Here is a 22,095-nt window from a genome sequence, read left to right on the forward strand (position 1 = left end):
TTTCATTTCAGTTATTGTATTGTTCATCTCTGTTTGTTTGTTCTTTAATTCTTCTAGGTCTTTGTTAAACATTTCTTGCATGTTCTCGATCTTTGCCTCCATTCTTTTTCCGAGGTCCTGGATCATCTTTACTATCAATCATTATTCTGAATTCTTTTTCTGGAAGGTTGCCTATCTCTACTTCATTTCGTTGTTTTTCTGGGGTTTTGTTGTGTTCCTTCATCTGGTACATAGCCCTCTGCCTTTTCATCTTGTCTATCTTTCTGTGAATGTACATATTATTTTTAAATAAAAATTCCAATTGTTCATTGCTAATGTATATAAATACAATTGATTCTTGTACATTGATCTTGTATCCTGCAACCTTGCTAAACTATCATTAATTTTATTTGCTTTTTTATAGATTCCATTGGGTTTTCTACTAGATAATCATGTTTCTGCAAATAGACAGGTTTATTTCTTTCCAATCCAGATTGCCTTTTATTTCTTCTTGCCTTTTATGCACTGACCAGAATATTCAGTACAATATAAAATAGCAGTAGTGAGAGTAATTATCTGTCTTCTTCTTGGTTTTAGAGGGAAAGCATTCAGTCTTTCACCATTAAGTACAATGTTAGCTGCAGGTTTTTTTTTCTCTCTCCAACATACGTGTCATGTATTAAACAAACATTTATTACCAAGCAGGGTCAATACATGCTAATCATAAACCTGTTTATAAACATGGCAAAGTCCCAGCTTCCTGTCCTTCTAGGGACTCTGGCCATACCTTGAATCAAGGGTTCCCTTGAGGAAGTTAGGACAATACTCCAGGGGCAGAGTTCTGTTACTTTGTGGTATCAGGAAACCAGTGATTCTCAAAGTGTGGACCCCAGACCAGCAGCAGCAGCATCACCTGAAAACAGGGTAGAAATGAAAATTCTCAGACTCTTCCTGGACCTAATGAATTTGACATTCTGGGGATAGGAACCAGCACTCTGTTATAATGAACCCCCCAGGGGCTTATGATGTAAGCACCAGTTACGAACTGATTTCACAGGAAAATGGCAGAAGTGGGTCTGTTTCAGGGTCAAACCTTGGGCAATGTCTCTAAGGACAGAGGCCATGGTCACAACTAGACTCTCATGCCTATTAATGCAAAATGGAGAAGGCTTCCAAAATAGTTTAGCCAATCCACATATCTTTTTTTTTTCTTCCAAGGAGCTTTTATTTATTTTTTAATCTTATTGTGATGATAACACTCAACATGACATCTATGCTCTTAACAAATTTTAAGTATGTAATACATTATTGTTGACTATAGGTATAATATTGTATAGCAAATCTCTAGAGCTTATTAATCTTACCTAACTGAAACTCTATTCCTGTTGATTAATAACTCCCCATTTCCCCTTCTAAATCAGCCCCTGTTGACCACCATTCTAGTCTTTGATTTTATGAATTTGACTATTTTAGATACCTCATATAAGGTGTCTGGCTTATTTCACTTAGCAAAATGTCCTTGAGGTCCATTCATGTTGTTGCATATTTCAATAATTCCTTCCTCTTTAGGGCCAAATAGTATTCCATTGTGTGTACATACTACATTTTCTTTGTTTATTCTTCTTTCAGTGGACATTTAGGTTGTTTCCATACCTTGGCTATTGTGAATAGTGCAGCAACGAACATGGGAGTGCTGATATCTCTAAGAAATCCTGATTTCAATTCCTTTGGATATATACCCAGGAGTGGAATTGCTAGATCATATGGTAGTTCTAGTTCTTATTTTTAATTTTTTATTTTTTTAATTAATTTTTTTTGGCTGCCACTGCATGCATGTGGGGATCTTAGTTCCCCAACCAGGGATCGAACCTGTGCCCCCTGCAGTGGAAGCGTGAAGTCTTAACCATTGGACCACCAGGGAATTCCCCCCCATTTTTAATTTTTTGAGGAAAATCCATTATGTTTTCTGCAGTGGCTGCACCATTTTGCATTCCTACCAACAGTGTGCAAGGTTTCCAGTGTCTCCACATCCTCACCAACACATGTTGCCTCTTGGTTTTTTGATAATAGCCATCCTGACAGGTGTGAGGTGATATTTCATTGTGGTACTGATTTGCATTTCCCTGATAATTAGTGGCAATGAATGTTTTTAATATACCTGTTACACAGATGCTGTTTATGAGGTTGGGGAAGTTATTTTCTATTCCTACTTTCCTGAGAGTTTTATCAGGAAATCATGTTTAATTTTATCAACTTATTTTTCTGCATCCATTGAGATGATCACTTTTTTTTTCTTTTGTTGTTTGTTAGTATGAGAAGTTACATTGATTGATTTTTTTGAATGTTAAAGCAACCCTGCATTCTAGGGCTAAACTCCACATGGTCATGATGTATTATCCTTATAATATATTGTTGGAATCAATTTGCTAAAATTATGTTTAGAATTTCTGTACCTGTATTCATAAGGGATATTAGTTTTCTTTTTTTGTAATGTCTATCTGGTTTTGGTATCAGAATAATGCTGGTCCCATAGAATGGGCTGGGAAATATTCAAATTTTTGCAAGAATTTATGTAGAGATGATATTATTTCTTCCTTAAATGCATGATAGAATTCACCAGTAAAAATTTTTTTTTAATTAAAAAAAAAGAATTCACCAGTGATACCATCTGGGCCTGGAGTCTTCTTTGTAGGAAGGGTTTTGGGGGTTTTTTTGTTGTTGTGTTGTTTTGTTTTTTATAAATTTATTTATTTTTTTGGCTGTGTTGGGTCTTTGTTGCTGCACGGGCTTTCTCTAGTTGCAGTGAGCGGAGGCTACTCTTCATTGCAGTGTGCAAGCTTCTCACTGCGGTGGCTTCTCTTGTTGCGGAGCACAGGCTCTAGGCACGCAGGCTTCAGTAGTTGTGGCTCGTGGACTCTAGAGTGCAGGCTCAGTAGTTGTGGCACACGGGCTTAGTTACTCCACAGCATGTGGGATCTTCCTGGGCCAGGGCTCGAACCCATGTCCCCTACATTGGCAGGCAGATTCTTAACCACTGTGCCACCAGGCAAGTCCCAGGAAGGGTTTTAGGTATAAAGTTAATTAATGTATTTAATATATATAAGACTATTCAGTTTTCTATTTCTTTTTTTTAAATTGTGGTAAATACATATAACATAAAGTTTACCATCTTAACCATTTAAAAGTGTACAGTTAAGTGGCATTAAGTACATTCACACTGTTGTATAACCGTCACCACCATCCATCTCCAGACCTTTTCATCTTGCAAAACTGAAATTCTGTACCCATTAAATAATTACTCCCCATTCTTTCCTCTCCCCAACCCCTGGCAACTATCTGTGTCTTCTTGAGTGAGCTCTGGTAATTTGTGTCTTTCAAGGAATTTGTACATTTCAATGAATTTGTGGAATTTATTGGCATAAAGTTGCTTATAATATTCCTTTAACCTTTTTAGTATCTGTAGAATCTGTAGTGATGTCACCTCTCATTCCTGATATTGGTAAGTTGTGTCTTCTCCCTTTATTTTTTTCTTGTAAGTCTACATGTTTATCAGTTTTGTTGATCTCAATCAACCAACTTTTGGTTTCACTGATTTTCTCCATTGTTTTTCTGTTTTCTATTTTCATTGATTTCCACTTTGATCTTTATTATTTCCTTTCTTCTGCTTACCTTAGGTTTACTTTGCTCTTCTTTTTCTAGTTTCTTATGGTGGAAGCTGAGATAATAGATTTTAGACCTTTCTTATTTAGTTCTTTCTTCTTTTCTAATATAGGCAGGCATTTAATGCAATAAATTCACCCGTGAATACTGCTTTAGTGGCATTGACAAATACTAATATGTTGAGTTTTCATTTTCATTCAGTTCAAAATGTTTTCTAATTTCCATTCTGACTTCTTTGATCCATGAATTATTTTTAACTGTGTTACTTAGTTTCCAAATATTTGGAGATTTTCCAGAGATCTTCCTGTTATTAATTTCTAATTCAGTTCCATTGTGGCCAGAGAAAACAATTTGTATAACCTGAATCCTTCTGCATTTATTGAGATTAATTTTATGGCCCAGAAAATGGTCTATCTTGGTAATATAGGGAAACTGCTTCATGATGGTGCCTTGACCTTGCATAGATCCTCATAGTTCCTGCAGGTAATGCTTAACCACAGCTGATCTATCTAGGTCTTGGCAGAAGCCTTGTGATCCTCCCAGAACATGAGAGCAGGGGAAGCTTGTGAAGAACTGCTACAAGGCCACTTCCCACTCACTTTTTTATCTTCATGGGAAGCTGTCATGAGAGATTCTTATCACCTCCCAAATTCTGATGAGATACGAGACTTTCTGTCTTACCCTTAGGGTACAGCTGCAGGGTATAAAAATGCTTACCTGCAGCATGAAATCAGCTCCTCAGCAACAGGGTGTTCCATCACTTATGTTGCAGCCATCTGGACCCTTTTGTTTCAGTATCATCCTGTGGGACAAAGGATATGGGGAACTGCTGTTGAGCCCCTCTAGTGAATTTTCATTTCAGTTATTTCATATTTATTTTCTTTACATTATTTTCATATTCTATTATTTTTTTATTTTTTATTTACTTTTATCATATTCAACTATTTTAACTCCTGAATTTGTTTTTTTTTTAATTTCTATCTTTTTGTTTATATTCTCTATTTGGTGAGACACTGTTATTATACTTCCCTTTAGTTCTTTAGATATGGTTTCCTTTAGTTCTTTGAGCATATTTATGCTAGTGATTTAAAATCTTTGTCTAAGCTTCATGTAAATCAGTGAAGTCAGAACACTCCCTCACACAATACACAAAAATGAACTCAAAATGGCTTAAAGGCTTAAATATAAGACATGACACCATAAGACTCCTAGAAGAACATAGGCAAAAGTTTCTCTGACATAAATCATAGTGATGTTTTCTTAGGTCAGTCTCCCAAGGCAATAGAAACAAAAGCAAAAATAAACAAATGAGGACTAATCAAACTTATACACTTTTACACAGCAAAGGAAACCATAAACAAAACAAAAACACAACCTAGGGACTGGGAGGAAATATTTGCAAATGATGCTGAAACCGTGCAACTCAGATTGGGACTTTAACCCACATACCAGGACTCGAACCCAGCCAAAACCCAGACTGGGACTTGAACCCACGTTTTTTTTAACTGAGATCACACATCTGATCTCAGGACTTAATGAAGCTCAGGTTCTTGATGTCTCATCACAGAAAGAATTCAGTGAGAGACAAAGTAGGTAAGAAGTAGATTTATTTAGAGAGAAACACACTCCACAGAGTGTGGGCCATCTGAGAAGGCGAGAGCAGCACCAGGGTATGGGGTTGTCAGTTTTTATAGGGGTGGGTAATTTCATAGGCTAATGAGTGGGAAGAGTATTCCAGCTATTTTGGGGAAGGGGTGGGGATTTCCAGAAATAGGGCCACCGCCCACTTTTTGACCTTTATGGTCAGCCTTGGAACTGTCATGTCACCTGTGGGTGTGTCATTTAGCTTGCTGGTGTGTTACAATGAGCATAAACTGAAGCTCAAGGTCTAGTGGAAGCCATCTTGGACCTATTTGATTCTAATCAGTTTATGTTGTGTCCTTGGGCTATATCATTCTTTTAAAGGTTGTGCCCTGCCCCCTTCCCTCCTGTTTCATTCTCCTCTCAGAGATTTTACTCCCATATTCTTATGGGAAGCAGAGGGGCAATGGTCCATCTTCTGTAACTGCTTCGAGGCTGAGTAGGGGTGTCGACCCTGCCTGTCAGGGAGTAAAAACATCTCTGGATGCCTGATCTAGGGGCGCCAGGGGCAAGACAGCTACTTGTTTTAAGTCAGTATGGGCTGGAATCCTCGCATAGTTATCATCTTGATGTGGAACTGTTGTAACTGCTTCCATAGCCTTTCTATGAATCTCCTTGATGATGAAGCACGTTTTGTAACAGCATCAGAGTACAAAAATAACTATCTATAAATGACAGAAGACTTAAAAGCCATGGTTAAACATCTGATTATAGTGTAATCAGTAAAGAAACTTGGTTACAATAACCAGAATTATGAATGATTGCATTTAACTTAACATACCAAATAACCCTAGTTAAATATTTCTCTTTGAGATACTTCAGGGGCCCTCTACAGAATCCCAAAATTAGCTGGAAATCAAAAGACCTTTAATTAAAATTTGATATTTGGGAAGTTTGTCCAAAAGTTTTAAAACACTTGGTAAAGTAAGATCATAGGTCACTGTGAGACAATACTTATTCTGTAATCAAAGTGACAATAAAATATTTCAAAGACAAATACAGATCACTTAAAAGGTAAAGAAACTTAATATCTGTTATCAAAGGCAGTTCAACATTTTAAGAAAACCTGTCTTCTTGGGACTTCACTGGTGGCGCAGTGTGCCTGCCAATGCAGGGGACACGGGTTCGATCCCTGGTCCAGGAAGATCCCACATGCTGCAGAGCAACTAAGCCCGAGCGCCCCAAATACTGAGCCTGTGCTCTAGAGCCCACAAGCCACAACTACTGAGCCCGTGTACCACAACTACTGAAGCCTGCATCCCTAGAGCCTGTGCTCCACAACAAAGAGAAGCCACCACAATGAGAAGCCCGTGCACCACATCCAAGAGCAGCCCTTGCTTGCCACGACTAGAGGAAGCTCGCACACAGCAATGAAGACTCAACACAGCCAAAAATAAATAAATAAATAAGCAAATTTATAAAAAAAAAAAGAAAACCTGTCCTCTTAAAAGAGAGAAAAGCCACATTCAAGTCTTGCACCAGCTTACTTTTAAAATTCATTTACTCAATTAAATTTATTCTAAACTTAGTCAATCCTGACCATGCACAAAACACTTTTCTCACAGTCCACTTTCCACAAACCTTTCATTACTTTCTATAACCATCACTTTATTTTTTTGCATCCAGAAACAGCCATCTGGGTTCAAGTAGCAATCTGAGTTGCATGGCTTCAATGCAACCAACAAAGGCTTAATTTCCAAAATATACAAACACCTCATACAACTCAATAAAAAAAAAACTGATCAAAAAATGGGCAGAAGGGCTTCCCTGGTGGCACAGTGGTTGAGAGTCCGCCTGCCGATGCAGGAGACATGGGTTCAATCCCTGATCCTGGAAGATCCCACATGCTGCGGAGCAACTAAGCCCTGAGAGAGAGGCATGGACATATATACACTACCAAACGTAGGGTGGATAGCTAGTGGAAGCAGCCGCATGGCACAGGGAGATCAGCTCGATGGTTTGTGACCACCTACAGGGGTGGGATAGGGAGGGTGGGAGGGAGGGAGACGCAAGAGGGAAGAGATATGGAAACATATGTAAATGTATAACTGATTCACTTTGTTGTAAAGCAGAAACTAACACACTATTGTAAAGCAATTATACTCCAATAAATATGTTAAAAAAAAGTCTACAAATAATATATACTGGAGAAGGTGTGGAGAATAGGGAACCCTCCAACACTGTTGGTGGGAATGTAAATTGGTGCAGCCAGTATGGAAAACAGTATGGAGGTTCCTTTAAAAATTAAAAATAGAGTTACCATATGATTCAGCAATACCACTCCTGGGCATATATCTGGAGAAAACCCTAATTCAAAAAGATACAGGACTTCCCTGGTGGTGCAGTGGTTAAGAATCCACCCGCTAATGCAGGGGACATGGGTTCGTTCCCTGGTCCGGGAAGATCCCACATGCCATGGAGCAACTAAGCCCATGCACCACAACTACTTAGCCTGCGCTCTAGAGCCTGTGAGCCACAACTACTGAGCCCACATGCCACAACTACTGAAGCCCACGTGCCCTAGAGCCCGCATGCCGCAACTACTGAGCCCACGCACCACAACTACTGAAGCCCACACGCCTAGAGCCCGTGCTCCACAACAAGAGAAGCCGCTGCAATGAGAAGCCCGCGCATGGCAACTCAGAATAGCCCTCGCTCACTGCAGCTAGAGAAAGCCCACGTGCAGCAATGAAGACCCAACGCTGCCAAAAAAGAAAAAAAAATACATGCACCCCAATGTTCATGCAGCACTATTTACAATAGCCAAGACATGGAAACAAGTTAAATGTCCATCGACAGATGAATGGATAAAGAAAATGTGGTATATATATATATATATATATATATATATACACACAATGGAATATTACTCAGCCATAAAAAGGAGTGAAATAATGCAATTTACAGCAACATGGATGGACCTAGAGATTATCATACTAAGTGAAGGAAGTCAGACAGAGAAAGGCAAATACCATATGATATCACTTATATGTGAAATCTAAAATATGATATAAATGAACTTATTTACAAAACAGTAACAGACTCACAGACATAGAAAACAAATTTATGGTTAACAAAGAGGAAAGGGGATGGGGGAGGGATAAATTAGGAGTTTGGGATTAGCAGATATATATATATATTTATTTATATATAAGAATATATATATATATTCAGGAATTCCCTGGTTGTCCACTGGTTGGGACTCTGTGCTTCCACTGCAGGGGGCGCAGGTTTGATACCTGGTCAGGGAAATAAGATCCTGCATGCCACGAGGCATGGCCAAAAAAAAAAAAAAAAAAAAAGAGAGAATATGTATATTCTGAATCACTTATACTGTACACCAGAAACTAACATAATATTGTAAATCAACTATACTTCAAAAAAACCCTAAAATCTTTGTCTAGTACATCCAATGCTTGGGCTTTCTTAGGGACAGTTTCTATTTAGTGCTTTTTTTTTGCCCTGTGTATGGTTCATACTTTCTATTTTCATTGCAATTTTAAAATCTGGATATTTCAAATAATACAGCAGCTCTGGAATTCAGATTCTCTCCACCCCAGGCTTTATTGTGCTGCTGTCTGTTTAGTGACTTTTCTGAACTAGTTTTGTAAAGTCTGTATTCTTTGATATGTGTGGTCACCAAAGTCTCTGCTTCATTAACTTAGTGGTCAGCTAATGGTTAGAGAGAGATTTCTTCAAATCCTTTGAATCAGTAAGTCTTCAACCTTTGCCTAGGGTTTCTCTGTGTGTGTTGGAGCATGCTTGAACACTTCAGCAAGGTAGTTTACAACTCTGCCTTAGCAGAGTTCTCCAGAGCTTCAAGATCACCCAGAGGTAGAAATAATGCCATTTGCAGCAACATGGATGGACCTAGAGATTATCATAGTAAGTGAAGTAAGTCAGACAGAGAAAGACAAATATACAATATCGCTTATATGTGGAATCTAATTTAAACATTATGCAAATGAACTTATTTACAAAACAGAAACGGACTCACAGATCTTGAAATCAAACTTATGGTGACCAAAGGGAAAACGCGGGAGGAAATGATAAATTAGGAGATTGGGATTAACATATACACCCTACTATATATAAAATACATAACAAATAAGGACCTACTGTAGAGCTTCCCTGGTGGTGCAGTACTTAAGAATCTGCCTGCCAGTGCAGGGGACACGGGTTTGAGCCCTGGTCTGGGAAGATCCCACGTGCCACGGAGCAACTAAGCTGGTGCACAACAACTACCGAGCCTGTGCTCTAGAGCCCGCGCGCCGCAACTACTGAAGCCCGTGAGACACAACTACTGAGCCCACGAGCTACAAATACTGAAGCCTGTGCGCCTAGAGCCCGTGCTCTGCAACAAGAGAAGCCACCGCAATAAGCCTGCGCACTGCAACAAAGTGTAGCCCTCGCTCGCCGCAACTAGAGAAAGCCCACGCACAGCAATGAAGACCCAACGCGCCAAAAATAAATTTTAAAAAAAGGACCTACTGTATAGCACAGGGAACTCTACTCAGTACTCTGTAATGGCCTATATGGGAAAAGAATCTAAAAAAGAGTGGATATATGTATATGTATAACTGATTCACTCTGCTGTACACCTGAAACTAACACACAACACTGTAAATCAACTATACTCTGACAAAAAAAAAATCACCCAGAGTTGAAAGCTTAGGGCCTTCTCAGTTCTTTCCTTGGCATGCTTGCAGCCCTGCACTTGCACATGCATATAGCCTTCCAGATTCCCAGAAATATGTCAGAGCTTTTCAAGGTCCCTCTGGATATCTTATTCCCAGTTTTTCATGATCTTTGGTCAACTTCTTGTTTGCTCCAGCTGTTATCACCACCTCGGGCAGCTGTGATGCTAAACAGTTGTCACCAATTATTTTTTAAAAGGCTACTTGACCTGAGAGAGCTCTGAATCAGGTCAAATAAAGACAAGCCCTATAAGTGAGGGTTTCCAGGGAACTGCTATACAAGTCAAGAATGACAATTTTCTGGGCCTCACACCCATTAGGATGGTTACCATAAAAAAAAAAGAAAGAAAAGAAGTGTTGGTTGGGATGTGGAGAAAATTAGAACCTTTGTGCACTACTGGTAGGAATATAAAATGGTGCAGCTGCTATGGAAAACAATATGGCAGTTCCCCCCAAAATTTAAAAAACGATTACCCTATGATCCAGCAATTCCACTTCTGGACAAATATACAAATTAATTGAAAGCACAGTATCAAAGAGACTTTGCACACCCATGTTCATAGCAGCATTATTCCCAATAGCCAAAAGGTGTAAGCAATCCAAGTGTCCATCAATAAATGAATTGATAAGCAAAATGTGGTATATTCATACAATAGGATATTATTCAGCCTTTAAAGGGAAGGAAATTCTGACACATGCTTCAACACGGATGAACCTTGAGGACGTTATGCTATGTGAAATAAGCCAGTCATAAGAAAACAAATACTGTATGATTCCACTTATATGAAGTATCTAAAGGAGTCAAATTGGGACTTCGCTGGTGTCCAGTGGTTAAGAATCGGTCTTGCAATGCAGGGGACACCGGTTCGATCCCTTGTCAGGGAACTAAGATCCCACATGCCACGGGGCAACTAAGCCCGTGCACCACAACTAGAGAGCCCGCGTGCTGCAACTACAGAGCCCACATGCTCTGGAGCCCATGTGCCATAACTAGAGAGAAGCCCGTGCGCTGCAACGAAAGATCCTGCGTGCCTCAACTAAGACCCAATACAGCCAATAAATAAATAAATAAATAAATAAAATAAAGGAGTCAAATTCATAGAAACATAAAGTAGAAAGGTGGTTGCCAGGGGCTGGGGGAGGGGGAAATGGGGAGATGTTTAATGGGTCTAGAGTTTCAGTTTCTTTTTTCAAGTTTCAGACTATTTATTAACCAGTGTAAACCCCAACACAATACACCAACATGATTTCGTGCGTTTATTTATTTATTTTTTACTTTTTGGCCGCACCACGCAGCATGTGGGATCTTAGTTCCCCGACCAGGGATCGAACCAGCGCCCCCTGCAGTGGAAATGCCAAGTCTTAACCTCTGGACCACTAGGGAAGTCCCTGATTTCATGCATTTAGAGGGGAAATGTTTCCTGGTTAAGTGGAAAATAGTGCGGATGGCTTCTGGAAGACCTTCATTCTAAGCATCTTTACAGTGAAACATTTCATTTAGAAGTCTGGACCTTCTTTCTTCAATTTGCTGTAATCTACATTCACTGAGTAGAACTTGTACTGATCATTGGGACCCAGTTTGTTCCAGGGTTCTGGGTTACTCTTTCTGTCCCAACTGACACCTGGATTGAACAATGCCAGGCACAAGACATACAGTGTTGCTCCAGTACCTCCCAGTTCAATAAATATGCAGAGGGGGATCAAGCTAAGATGCTTCTTGGCCTGACCGATGATTAGGCGGAGCATGGTTGTGACAGAAGCCTCGAGTCCAGATGGAGAGAACAATAAACTTGCAAGGCCTGGGACTAAACAGTCTCCGCGCAAAGTAGAGTTTCAGTTTTGCAAGATGAAAAAGTTCTGGAGATCTGTTTCACAACAATGTGAATATTCTTAACATTCCTGAACTGTACATTCAAAAATGGTTAAGGTGGTAAATTTTATGTTATGTATATTTTATTACAATTAAAAGTACATGGAGGGGACACAGTTTTTCGAGGCAGGAGCCCGCTGTGTTCCCCTTTGCCTGGCAAAGCAGGAAAGCTATCCTTTTCTACTTCGCCCAAAACTCTGTCTCTTAGATTCAGTTTGGCACAGGTGTACAGAGAGGCTGAGCTTTTGGCATCAGGACTCCTGCAGGTCAAGACAGTCCAGTCTTGAGGGCCATGTCTAGTGAGGGGCAGGGGTCGTTAAAGAAATACTGACTCCCATCTTGTTCTGTGCTTTACCCAACCTGAAAAGAAAAAAATCATCCCTCTGATAAATGCTTATTGAGGGCCTACTCTGGTCTGGGATGCAGGAGGTGGGGGGCTTGGGGGGTCAGGCAGGTCAACGAATGATGCATTCTTATGACAAAAAGATGCAGTCGGGGGTGGGGCTGGGGGAACTGTGGCACATGAGAGGCAAGCCTCATCTAAAGGCAGCCACTAAAAAAAAAGGTGTTAAACACATCCCCTCTGTGTTTTAAACCCCAAGAGTGAATGACTTCTCCCTTTTGGGAGTTTACCATCTAGTGGGGAAAATCAGGTAAGCTACAGACAAATGAGGCGCTATGAGAATATACTGTTTCTCTCTCTCTCTCTCTCTAAGTATATATGTATATATACATATATAGAGAGGGAAAGAGAGGGAGGGGGGAGGGAGAAATGGGGTGGGGGGAGGGAGAGGGAGACAGGGAGAGAGGAGAGGTGGGAAGTGATGTCTAAATTGAGACCTGAAAGATGAGTAAGGCTGAAATAGGCACTGGGTGGTGAAGGTAACTGAGATTCCAAGATTGCAAGCAGCCCATGTAAAGGGAATTTTTAGCCTCTGCCAGACTGCTTATCCTGCATTCCTCACCTCATAGGGTACTTTGTTCTTGTCTTCTTTTCTTTATCATTGTGTTAGGTTAGGTGATAAATGCGGGGGAGGGGGGAGGAGGGGGGAGGGGGTGATGCTTCCAGCTGGGTTCCCACACACACACAAAAAAGTACATGGACATCTACTATGTGCCTGGCATTCTGGTTCATCTCTGTACACCCAGTGCCTGCATATTATGAATGCTCCTCATCTTCCCTCTCAGCAACATTTTTAACTAATTAATTTATTTATTTATTTTTGGCTGTGTTGGGTCTTCGTTGCCAGGGGTCGTTAAAGAAATACTGACTCCCATCTTGTTCTGTGCTTTACCCAACCTGAAAAGAAAAAAATCATCCCTCTGATAAATGCTTATTGAGGGCCTACTCTGGTCTGGGATGCAGGAGGTGGGGGGCTGGGGGGGTCAGGCAGGTCAACGAATGATGCATTCTTATGACAAAAAGATGCAGTCGGGGGCGGGGCTGGGGGAACTGTGGCACATGAGAGGCAAGCCCCATCTAAAGGCATCCACTAAGAAAAAACGTGTTAAACACGTCCCCTCTGTGTTTTAAACCCCAAGAGTGAATGACTTCTCCCTTTTGGGAGTTTACCATCTAGTGGGGAAAATCAGGTAAGCTACAGACAAATGAGGCGCTATGAGAATATACTGTTTCTCTCTCTCTCTCAAGTATATATGTATATATACATATAGAGAGAGAAGGAGAGGGAGGGGGGAGGGAGAAATGGGGTGGGGGGAGGGAGAGGGAGACAGGGAGAGAGGAGAGGTGGGAAGTGATGTCTAAATTGAGACCTGAAAGATGAGTAAGGCTGAAATAGGCACTGGGTGGTGAAGGTAACTGAGATTCCAAGATTGCAAGCAGCCCATGTAAAGGGAATTTTTAGCCTCTGCCAGACTGCTTATCCTGCATTCCTCACCTCATAGGGTACTTTGTTCTTGTCTTCTTTTCTTTATCATTGTGTTAGGTTAGGTGATAAATGCGGGGGAGGGGGGAGGAGGGGGGAGGGGGTGATGCTTCCAGCTGGGTTCCCACACACACACAAAAAAGTACATGGACATCTACTATGTGCCTGGCATTCTGGTTCATCTCTGTACACCCAGTGCCTGCATATTATGAATGCTCCTCATCTTCCCTCTCAGCAACATTTTTAACTAATTAATTTATTTATTTATTTTTGGCTGTGTTGGGTCTTCGTTGCAGCGAGTGGGGGCTACTCTTCGCTACTCTTCGTTGTGGTGCGCAGGCTTCTCGTTGTGGTGACTTCTCCTGTTGAGGAGCATGGGCTCTAGGCGCACGGGCTTCAGTAATTGTGGCTCGCGGGCTCTAGAGCGCAGGCTCCATAGTTATGGCACACGAGCTTAGCTGCGGGCTCTAGAGCGCAGGCTCCATAGTTATGGCACACGAGCTTACCTGCTGTCCCCTGCATTGGCAGGCAGGTTCTTAACCAATGCACCACCAGGGAATTCCTCCCTCTCAGAGACATTTGACTCCCTTCTTGAAATGCCTTTTCTCTTGACTTCCAGAAATCCTTTCTTGGTTCTGTTCCTGCCTCACTGGCTGCTCCTACTCAATCTTTTGCCAGTCCCTCCTCTTTCCCCTGATCTTTGTACCTTGGAAATGCTTCAGGGCTTAGGCTTCTGACCTCCCCACCTACTTTCACTTCCTAGGTAATCTCCTCTGTCTCCTGACTTTAAACGACTTTGATATATTGATGCCTCCTAAATTTGTTATTTCCAGCCTGTACCTCACTCCTGACCTTCAGTTATATCCAATCACCTACCCAACATCTCTATATGACATTTCATAAGCATTTCAGAGTTCACAAAAATAATACAAAACTCCCAATTCCCCCTCTTAATCTGTTCCTCCAGCTGACTCTCAGCTTAACTAAAACCTTCTGAGTCATTCTTAACTCCTATCATCCACACACCCTATATCTAACCCATCAACATATCCCTGCAGCTCTACCTTCAAAATAATTCCAGAATACATCTTATCTCCTCCACTGCCCAGTGTCCAAGCCACCAAAAACCATTGCCTGATTTATTGAAATAGCCTCCTAACTGCCCTCCTTGCTTTACCTGCTCCTGCTCCCTGCCTTAGTCCACACACAGAAGCCAGTGCTATTTTGAAAAGGTAAGTCTGGTCGTGTCTCTCTCCTGTGCTCCAAACCCTCCAAATGGCTCCCTATCCTACTCAGAATAGTAGCCAAAGCATTTTTTTTTAATGAACTGTACATTTATTTGGTTCAACAAACATTTTCTTGAGCATCTACTAAGTATTAGGTTTGATGAGGGGCACTGGGGATATATAACATCTGCCCTTGGAGAAGTCTCAAGCATAGCAAGTCAACTTTGTACCTTGTAACATTGTGGGGGGTGCAGAGCACTAAGGGGGAGGAATTTTTAATCCAACTTTTATATTAGGAAAGACTCTCAAGAAAGTATAATGCAAAAACTAAGCCTTCAGGAATTGGTACAAGTTATACAGAGGATGTGGCCAAGGGATAGTAGGGAACAACAGAGGGATGTGAGAACGTTACTCAGGTTTGGGAAACCACATGTTCACAATTAGCCAAAGCATTCTAAATGGCCTACAAGGCCCTGCATATTCTGCCCCCACTCCACCCCTCTGTGACTCATCTGCTCAAGCTGCACTGATATCCTTGTTGTTCCTTCTGCCCAGAATGCTCTTCCCCCAGATTTCCACAGGGTTCATTCCCTCACTCCCTTCAGGTTTCTGCTCCAATGTCACCTTATCACAGAAGTTTCTTTGATCATCCCAAATAAGATAGCAACTTCCTACCCTTACCTCAACCCTTCCTGTCTCCTAATCCATATTATCTCTAATTGATATATAAATATAAATATATGTATATTCATTCATTCATCACCTTTCTCCTCCAAGGACATTGCTCTGTTTACTGTTTGATTCCCCAAATTGAGTACAGTGTGCCCGGTGTGTTGGAGGCACTCAATATATATTGGATAAATGAATGAATGAATGTTCAATAATTAGTTGTTAAATGAAGGAGATTAGTATGCTACTTTTCAAGACATCAGAGCAAAACTTAAACAATTTCTCAATCTACAAACAATCCATTTTCCAGGATGCATTAGAGAAAATTAATTCATTGAGCCACGTCCACAAAAGAAGGTGAAATGCTCCTAGGAGCAATTCTAATATTAAAGTTGACCCAACCGGGTCTGAGCAGAGCCATGCTTAACTTCAAGATTTATGTTTTGAGAAAGATTTTTACTGACACATAGATACTTACAACTCATTCCCACAAATCTGGAATGCCTAAACGTTCATCCAAGTTTGGATTTCTTCCAGAGGTTACTCAGTCATTAGATCTTGGTCCTTTTCAATCCTGACACCCTTCCTCATGACAACTTTGTATGACAGGCATGTGCATCATTCTTCATTCTCTGGTGACTGTCCTATTAATATACAGCATTAAGTAAATAACCAGACCACTGGTTTGAAAAGCAAACTAAAAAGGATTTAAAGACTTAGGAACCCATCTTAATTCAAATAAGATGTTAAGTCCTAGGGACTTCCCTGGTGGTCCAGTGGTTAAGACTCCGTGCTTCCAATGCAGGGGGTGCAGGTTCAACCCCTGGTCAGGGAACTGAGATCCTGTGTGCTGTGCAGCCTGGCCAGAAATTTTAAAAAAAAGATGTTAAGTCCTATTTGCTCCAGGAAAAAAGGTGAGGTAAAACACTCATTGTGGAGGTGAAGGTGGGGTGATACTTCTATAACCAGAAGTTATAACAGCACCAGGAAAGTTGAAGGTCAATTATACTTCAAAAACAAACTCATAGAAAAAGAGATCAGGGCTTCCCTGGTGGCGCAGTGGTTGAGAGTCCGCCTGCCGATGCAGGGGACGCGGGTTCGTGCCCCGGTCCGGGAAGATCCCACGTGCCGCGGAGCGGCTGGGCCCGTGAGCCATGGCCGCTGAGCCTGCGCGTCCGGAGCCTGTGCTCCGCAACGGGAGAGGCCACAACAGTGAGAGGCCCGCGTACCGCAAAAAAAAAAAAAAAAAGAGATCAGATTTGTGTTTACTAGAGGTGGGGCTGGAGAAGGGGGAATTGGATGAAGGCAGTCAAAAGGTACAAATTTCCAGGTATAAGATAAATAAGTACTAGGAATGTAATGTACAACATGATAATTAACACTGCTGTATGTTATACATAAAAGAGAGTAAATCCTAACAGGATCACAAGGAAAAAAATTTTTTTTCCTATTTCCTTAATTTTGTATCTATATGGAATGATGGATGTTCACTAAACTTATTGTGATAATCATTTCATGATGTATGTAAGTCAAGTCATTACGCTGTACACTTCAAACTTATACAGTGCTGTAAGTTGATTATATCTCAATAAAATTGGAAGAAAAAATAAAGATTTTCTCTGTATCATTGGTTTGGAGCAGTTTTATAACAATGTGCCTTTGTTTGTTTTTAGGCTGCACCACATGGCTTGTGGGATTTTAATTCCCCAACCCGGGCCCTCGGCAGTGAGAGCACAGAGTCCTAACCACTTGACGGCCAGGGAATTCCCACAATGTGCCTTTGTGTAGGTTTTTTGTTTTGTTTTGTTTATTTTTTTGCAGTACGCGGGCCTCTCACTGTTGTGGCCTCTCCCGTTGCGGAGCACAGGCTCTGGACGTGCAGGCTCAGCAGCCATAGCTCACGGGCCCAGCCGCTCCGCGGCATGTGGGATCTTCCCGGACCAGGGCACGAACCTGCGTCCCCTGCATCGGCAGGCGGACTCTCAACCACTGCGCCACCAGGGAAGCCCTGTGTAGTATTTTTCATCTACCTTTTGCTGGTGTTCATTGAACTTCTTGGATCTGTGAGTTTATATTTTTTATTAATTTTGGAAAGTTTTAGGACTTTACTTCTTCACGTACTTTTTCTGTCCCCCTTCCTCTCCTTTGGGGATTCTATTTCCTGCATATTAGGCCACATGAAATTGTCCCACAGCTCATTTATGCTTTTTTCTATTTTCATTTTTTGGGGATTCTTTTTTCCTCTGTTCCATTTTCTTAGTTTCTACTGCTATGATTTAAACTACTGATGTTTTTCTTCTGCAATGTCTAGTCATTGATCCCATCTGGTGTATTTTTCATCTTTAGAATTTCATTTTGGTTACTTATATATCTTCCATGTCTCTGCTCAACTTTTTTAACATATAGCGTGTAGCTTTAATAACTTTTTTAGCATCATTCTCTCCTAATTCTAACGTCTGTGTCCATTCTGTGTTAGTTTCCATGGATTGATCATTATGGTTCATGTTTTCCTACTTAAAAAAAAACAACACTCTTTTATTGAGATATAATTCACATACCACACAATACACCATTTAAAGTGTACAGTTAGGACTTCCCTCGTGGAGCAGTGGTTAAGAATCCGCCTGCCAATGCAGGGGACATGGGTTCGACCCCTGGTCCAGGAAGATCCCACGTGCCGCAGAGCAACTAAGCCCGTGCGCCACAACTACTGAGCCCGCACTCTAGAGCCCACGAGCCACAACTACTGAGCCTGCGTGCCACAACTACTGAAGCCCACACACCTAGAGCCCATGCTCCACAAGAGAAGCCACCGCAATGAGAAGCCCACGCACCACGACGAAAAGCAGCCCTCACTCGCTGCAGCTAGAGAAAACCCACACACATCAACAAAGACCCAATGCAGCCAAATAAAATAAATTCATAAAAAAATAAAGTGTACAGTTAAATGTTTTTTTTAGTATACTTACAGAGTTCTGTAACCATTACCATCAGTTTTAGAACATTTTCAACACCCCAAAAAGCAATCCCATATCCCTTAGCAGTCATTGCCTTTCTTTCCCCAGTCACCTTCCTCCCCCACCCCACCAGCCCTAGGCAACCACTAATCTACTTTGTCTCTATGGACTTGCCTGTTCTGGACATTGTCTATAAATGAGATCATACAATATGCGGTCCTTTGTGACTGGCTCCTTTCACTTGGCATACGTTTTTCAAGGTTTTTCCATATTGTGGTGTGTACCTCTTGCTTCTTTTTATGCCTAATCATCTTTGTTTGGATAACATTGTGAATTTTACCTTAGGTGCTAGGGTTTTATTATTAGTATTTCTATAAATCTTCCTGATCCTTGTACTGAGATAGTTGTTACTTGGAAACAATTTGATCTTTCAGGGTCTTCCTTTTATGATTTGTTAATTGGGTCTGCACTGGTACTAAGTCCAGGGCTAATTATTCCCCACAACCTTCCTGTGTATTCTATGCCCTGTGAATTATGTTTTTCCAATTGACCTATGTGCAGGCCTTGTTCTAATCCAGTTGGATGGTTCTTTCCCTGGACTTGGGTAGTTTCTTCATATGCATGCACTTATCAGTACTCTGCTGAATATTCAAGGGGGACTCTTTGCAGATCTCTGTGCTTCTCTCTCTGTGAAGCTCTCTCCTGATATTCTGTCCTTCGCATTCTAGCTGCCCTTGTCTCTCTGGATTATTTTAATTTAGGGAGGCCACCAGGCTCTGCCTTCTCCCCTTTCTGTGCCACAGCATGAAAACTCTCCAAGTGGTAACTTGGGGCAGTTTGGGGCTCATCTTCTTTCCCATTTCTCAGGGATCACTGTCCTTCACTGTCTGATGTGTATGTCTTAAAAACCATTGTTTCATGTATTCTGCCTTTTGGTAGGGGGCAGTGGCTGGTTGTTTCATGTGAGAGGACAAATTTGGTCCCTGTTACTCCATCTTGACTAAAAGTGCATGAGCCAGGGGTTGTATTTGTGACACCACTTGGACAGTGGGACCAACAGAATTTGCCAATGACAAAGAAGGAGAATCAAGAATGATATATCTGCTCTTTGGCTTGAGTGACAAACTGGGTGTTATGGTGCCATTGGTTGAGATGAGGGAGACAGGAGGGTGGTTGAGCCAGGGAAATTCAAGATATGTTTGGATGCGTTAAATTTGAGATGCCTTGTGAGACATCCACGTGAACACGTCAAACAGGCCGTAGCATATGAGTCTGGTGTTCAGGAAAGAGGTCTAGGCTATAGGCCTAAATTAGTGGATCTTCCAAATATTTGCAATAATTAAGGCTATGAGACAACATGAAGTCACCTAGGGAGAGAATACTGACTACAAAAGTAAGGCGGCCAGGATCATACCCAAGGATACCACAGTATTTGGAAATTGGATAAAGATGGAGGAGTAGCCAGAGATATAGGAGAAAACAAAGAGAGTGAGAGCAAGAAACTGTGGAATATGCTGAGTGGTTACAGGAAGGGGTAGAGAAGTGACTGCTTGTTTGGGAAGATTGTTACTCATCAGTGATCTGGTTAAGAGCAGTCTCAGAGACATGGAAGTGACAAAAGCCAAACTGAATTAAGTTAAATATGCTCAGGGAATTCCCTGGTGGTCCAGTGGTTAGGACTCGGCCCTCTCACTGCCGAGGGTCCAGGCTCAATCCCGGGTCGGGTAACTAAGATCCCATGCCGTGGCCAAAAAAAAAAAAGTTAAATGTGCTCTGGGATGTGAGGAAGCAGAGACCGAAGAAAGCCAGAAGATTGGCTTTGCTGAGGAGCACAGCAATGGAGTCACACCTAGGGAAGTACATGGGAACAAAATTCACAAGTAAATATGTCTGTGGATGTAGACAACACAGTACATCAAACAACCTAGATGGCCATCAGTAGGGGAACAGCTGAACAGTTATACATTTATTCCACGGAATACCATGAATCAATTAAAAAGGATGAATAAAACAGATGTCCATTATATATTAATAATTTTTTAAAGCATCAAAACAATATTTGAAAAAAAGTAAAGGATGGGTGAATTGTGTCAATATCACAACTGTGAGATACTTAGTGTCACAACTATGTCAACATTCTGAGTGTAGTATTTTACTATACAACATGTTACCTTCAGGGGGAAGTGTTAAAGCACATGGTATTTCTCTGTATTATTTCTCAAAACTACACGTGAGTCCACATCTCAAAATTTATAAGTTGAATACAAAAATATTTCCAGTATGTACATAATTGGGGTCTTTTTTCCTCCCGCACTGAACACTTTTACCTCTTGCCATCAAAAATACTTTTTCAGGGCTTCCCTGGTGGCGCAGTGGTTGAGAGTCCGCCTGCCGATGCAGGGGATACAGGTTCGTGCCCCGGTCCGGGAAGATCCCACATGCCGCGGAGCAGCTGGGCCTGTGCGTCTGGAGCCTGTGCTCCGCAACGGGAGAGGCCCGCATACTTCTTCACTTTGTAACTAAAACGAAGCATGGGTGGGGTGGGGAATCCCATCCTGGCTTCCCCCTGGCTATGGGGATAGACTCAGCTTTGAAGGTCTCCAGGCCCACCCCCGCCTCGAGGTTCCCCGGACGCCTCCCTAGAAGTCTGGGAGAACTACAAATAGCTAACAGGGGCGGCCCCTCTAGCCCACCTCGGAGGTCCAAGTCTTGTTAGCCCAGAAGGTAACACCGCTAGCTCTCCGAGCAGGACCGAGTTACGGAATTCTCGCCCTTTTCTGCTCAGCGAGGGGAAGGCTCTCCCTCTCCCACCCGTCCTCGGTTCCTTCAGACAGTCATGCCCTGGTGGAGCGTCCTCTGCTCCCCGCGCTCTCCTGGCAGAACGCCACGCTCCCTCTCTTTGCTCCAAAGACCCAGAAGCTGGTTTAGGAGGACTGCGGCCGCGCTTTCCGGCGAGGGTGAGTCATTTCCCGTCACAGACTCCCTCCCCCGGAAGTAAGGCCTGATGTAAACACAGGAGTGGGGCGTCAAGGCCCGGGAGGTCAGAAAGCCGGGCCGCGGGCGGCACCGAGAGCTTGGGCCAGGATCTGGGACGCGCAGAGGTCAGGTCAGTGCAGGCGGCAGGGAGCTGGGGCATGGTCCAAGAATTGGTTGCGGTCTGGGGGACGGAGGGGTCTTTTGAGCAAGGGTCTTGGTGGATGGGAGGTATCTAGGACAGGGATCTTGAGTAGGTGCTGGCGCTGGAAGGGGTATGAAGGTGGTCTTGGACATAAGTGGTGGTAGCGATGTGTGAGGCATCCCTGGGCAGGGTTCCTGGGTGGCAAGTGTCTTTGGAATGGGGGTCCCAAAAAGGGGATCTTGGAAGGTGGGGCTGTCTAAAGAATGGGTCTTTGCAGGTGAGGCGGTCCGGTGGAGGTGGTACAGGGGGGAAGGGAGGACGTTTGGAGAGTGGAAAGGGGTGTGCCTGGGCAAAGGCTTTGGGGAGATGGGGGTTTGAAGGGAGTATGGGGA

At 42.3% G+C, this 22,095-nt stretch overlaps 3 protein-coding genes across 5 annotated transcripts in view; 2 read left to right on the forward strand and 1 right to left on the reverse strand.

Annotated features, from left to right (window-relative positions):
• The window catches only part of GPKOW (G-patch domain and KOW motifs), a 51,757-nt gene extending 34,376 nt beyond the window's left edge, over nt 1-17,381 (forward strand). The window contains exon 13 of the mRNA XM_055081773.1: nt 17,302-17,381. The gene's annotated coding sequence lies outside the window, so the exon portion shown is untranslated. The remainder of the gene's footprint in view (nt 1-17,301) is intronic.
• Nucleotides 11,370-11,723, reverse strand: LOC112062454 (cytochrome c oxidase subunit NDUFA4-like). Its single transcript, XM_055081774.1, has one exon. The coding sequence runs from the start codon at nt 11,721-11,723 to the stop codon at nt 11,475-11,477; it is 249 nt and encodes an 82-aa protein (XP_054937749.1). The 3' UTR covers nt 11,370-11,474.
• Nucleotides 17,382-21,577: 4,196 nt separating the features above from the next.
• Nucleotides 21,578-22,095, forward strand: part of WDR45 (WD repeat domain 45) — a 5,338-nt gene continuing 4,820 nt past the window's right edge. For 2 of the 3 annotated variants that reach the window (XM_007120928.4, XM_007120930.3), the window contains exon 1: nt 21,578-21,691. The gene's annotated coding sequence lies outside the window, so the exon portion shown is untranslated. The remainder of the gene's footprint in view (nt 21,692-22,095) is intronic. The other variant, XM_028482640.2, reaches the window with a different exon arrangement.

This window comes from Physeter macrocephalus, chromosome 21 (assembly GCF_002837175.3).
Source record: "Physeter macrocephalus isolate SW-GA chromosome 21, ASM283717v5, whole genome shotgun sequence".
Classification (NCBI taxonomy): Eukaryota; Metazoa; Chordata; class Mammalia; order Artiodactyla; family Physeteridae; genus Physeter; species Physeter macrocephalus.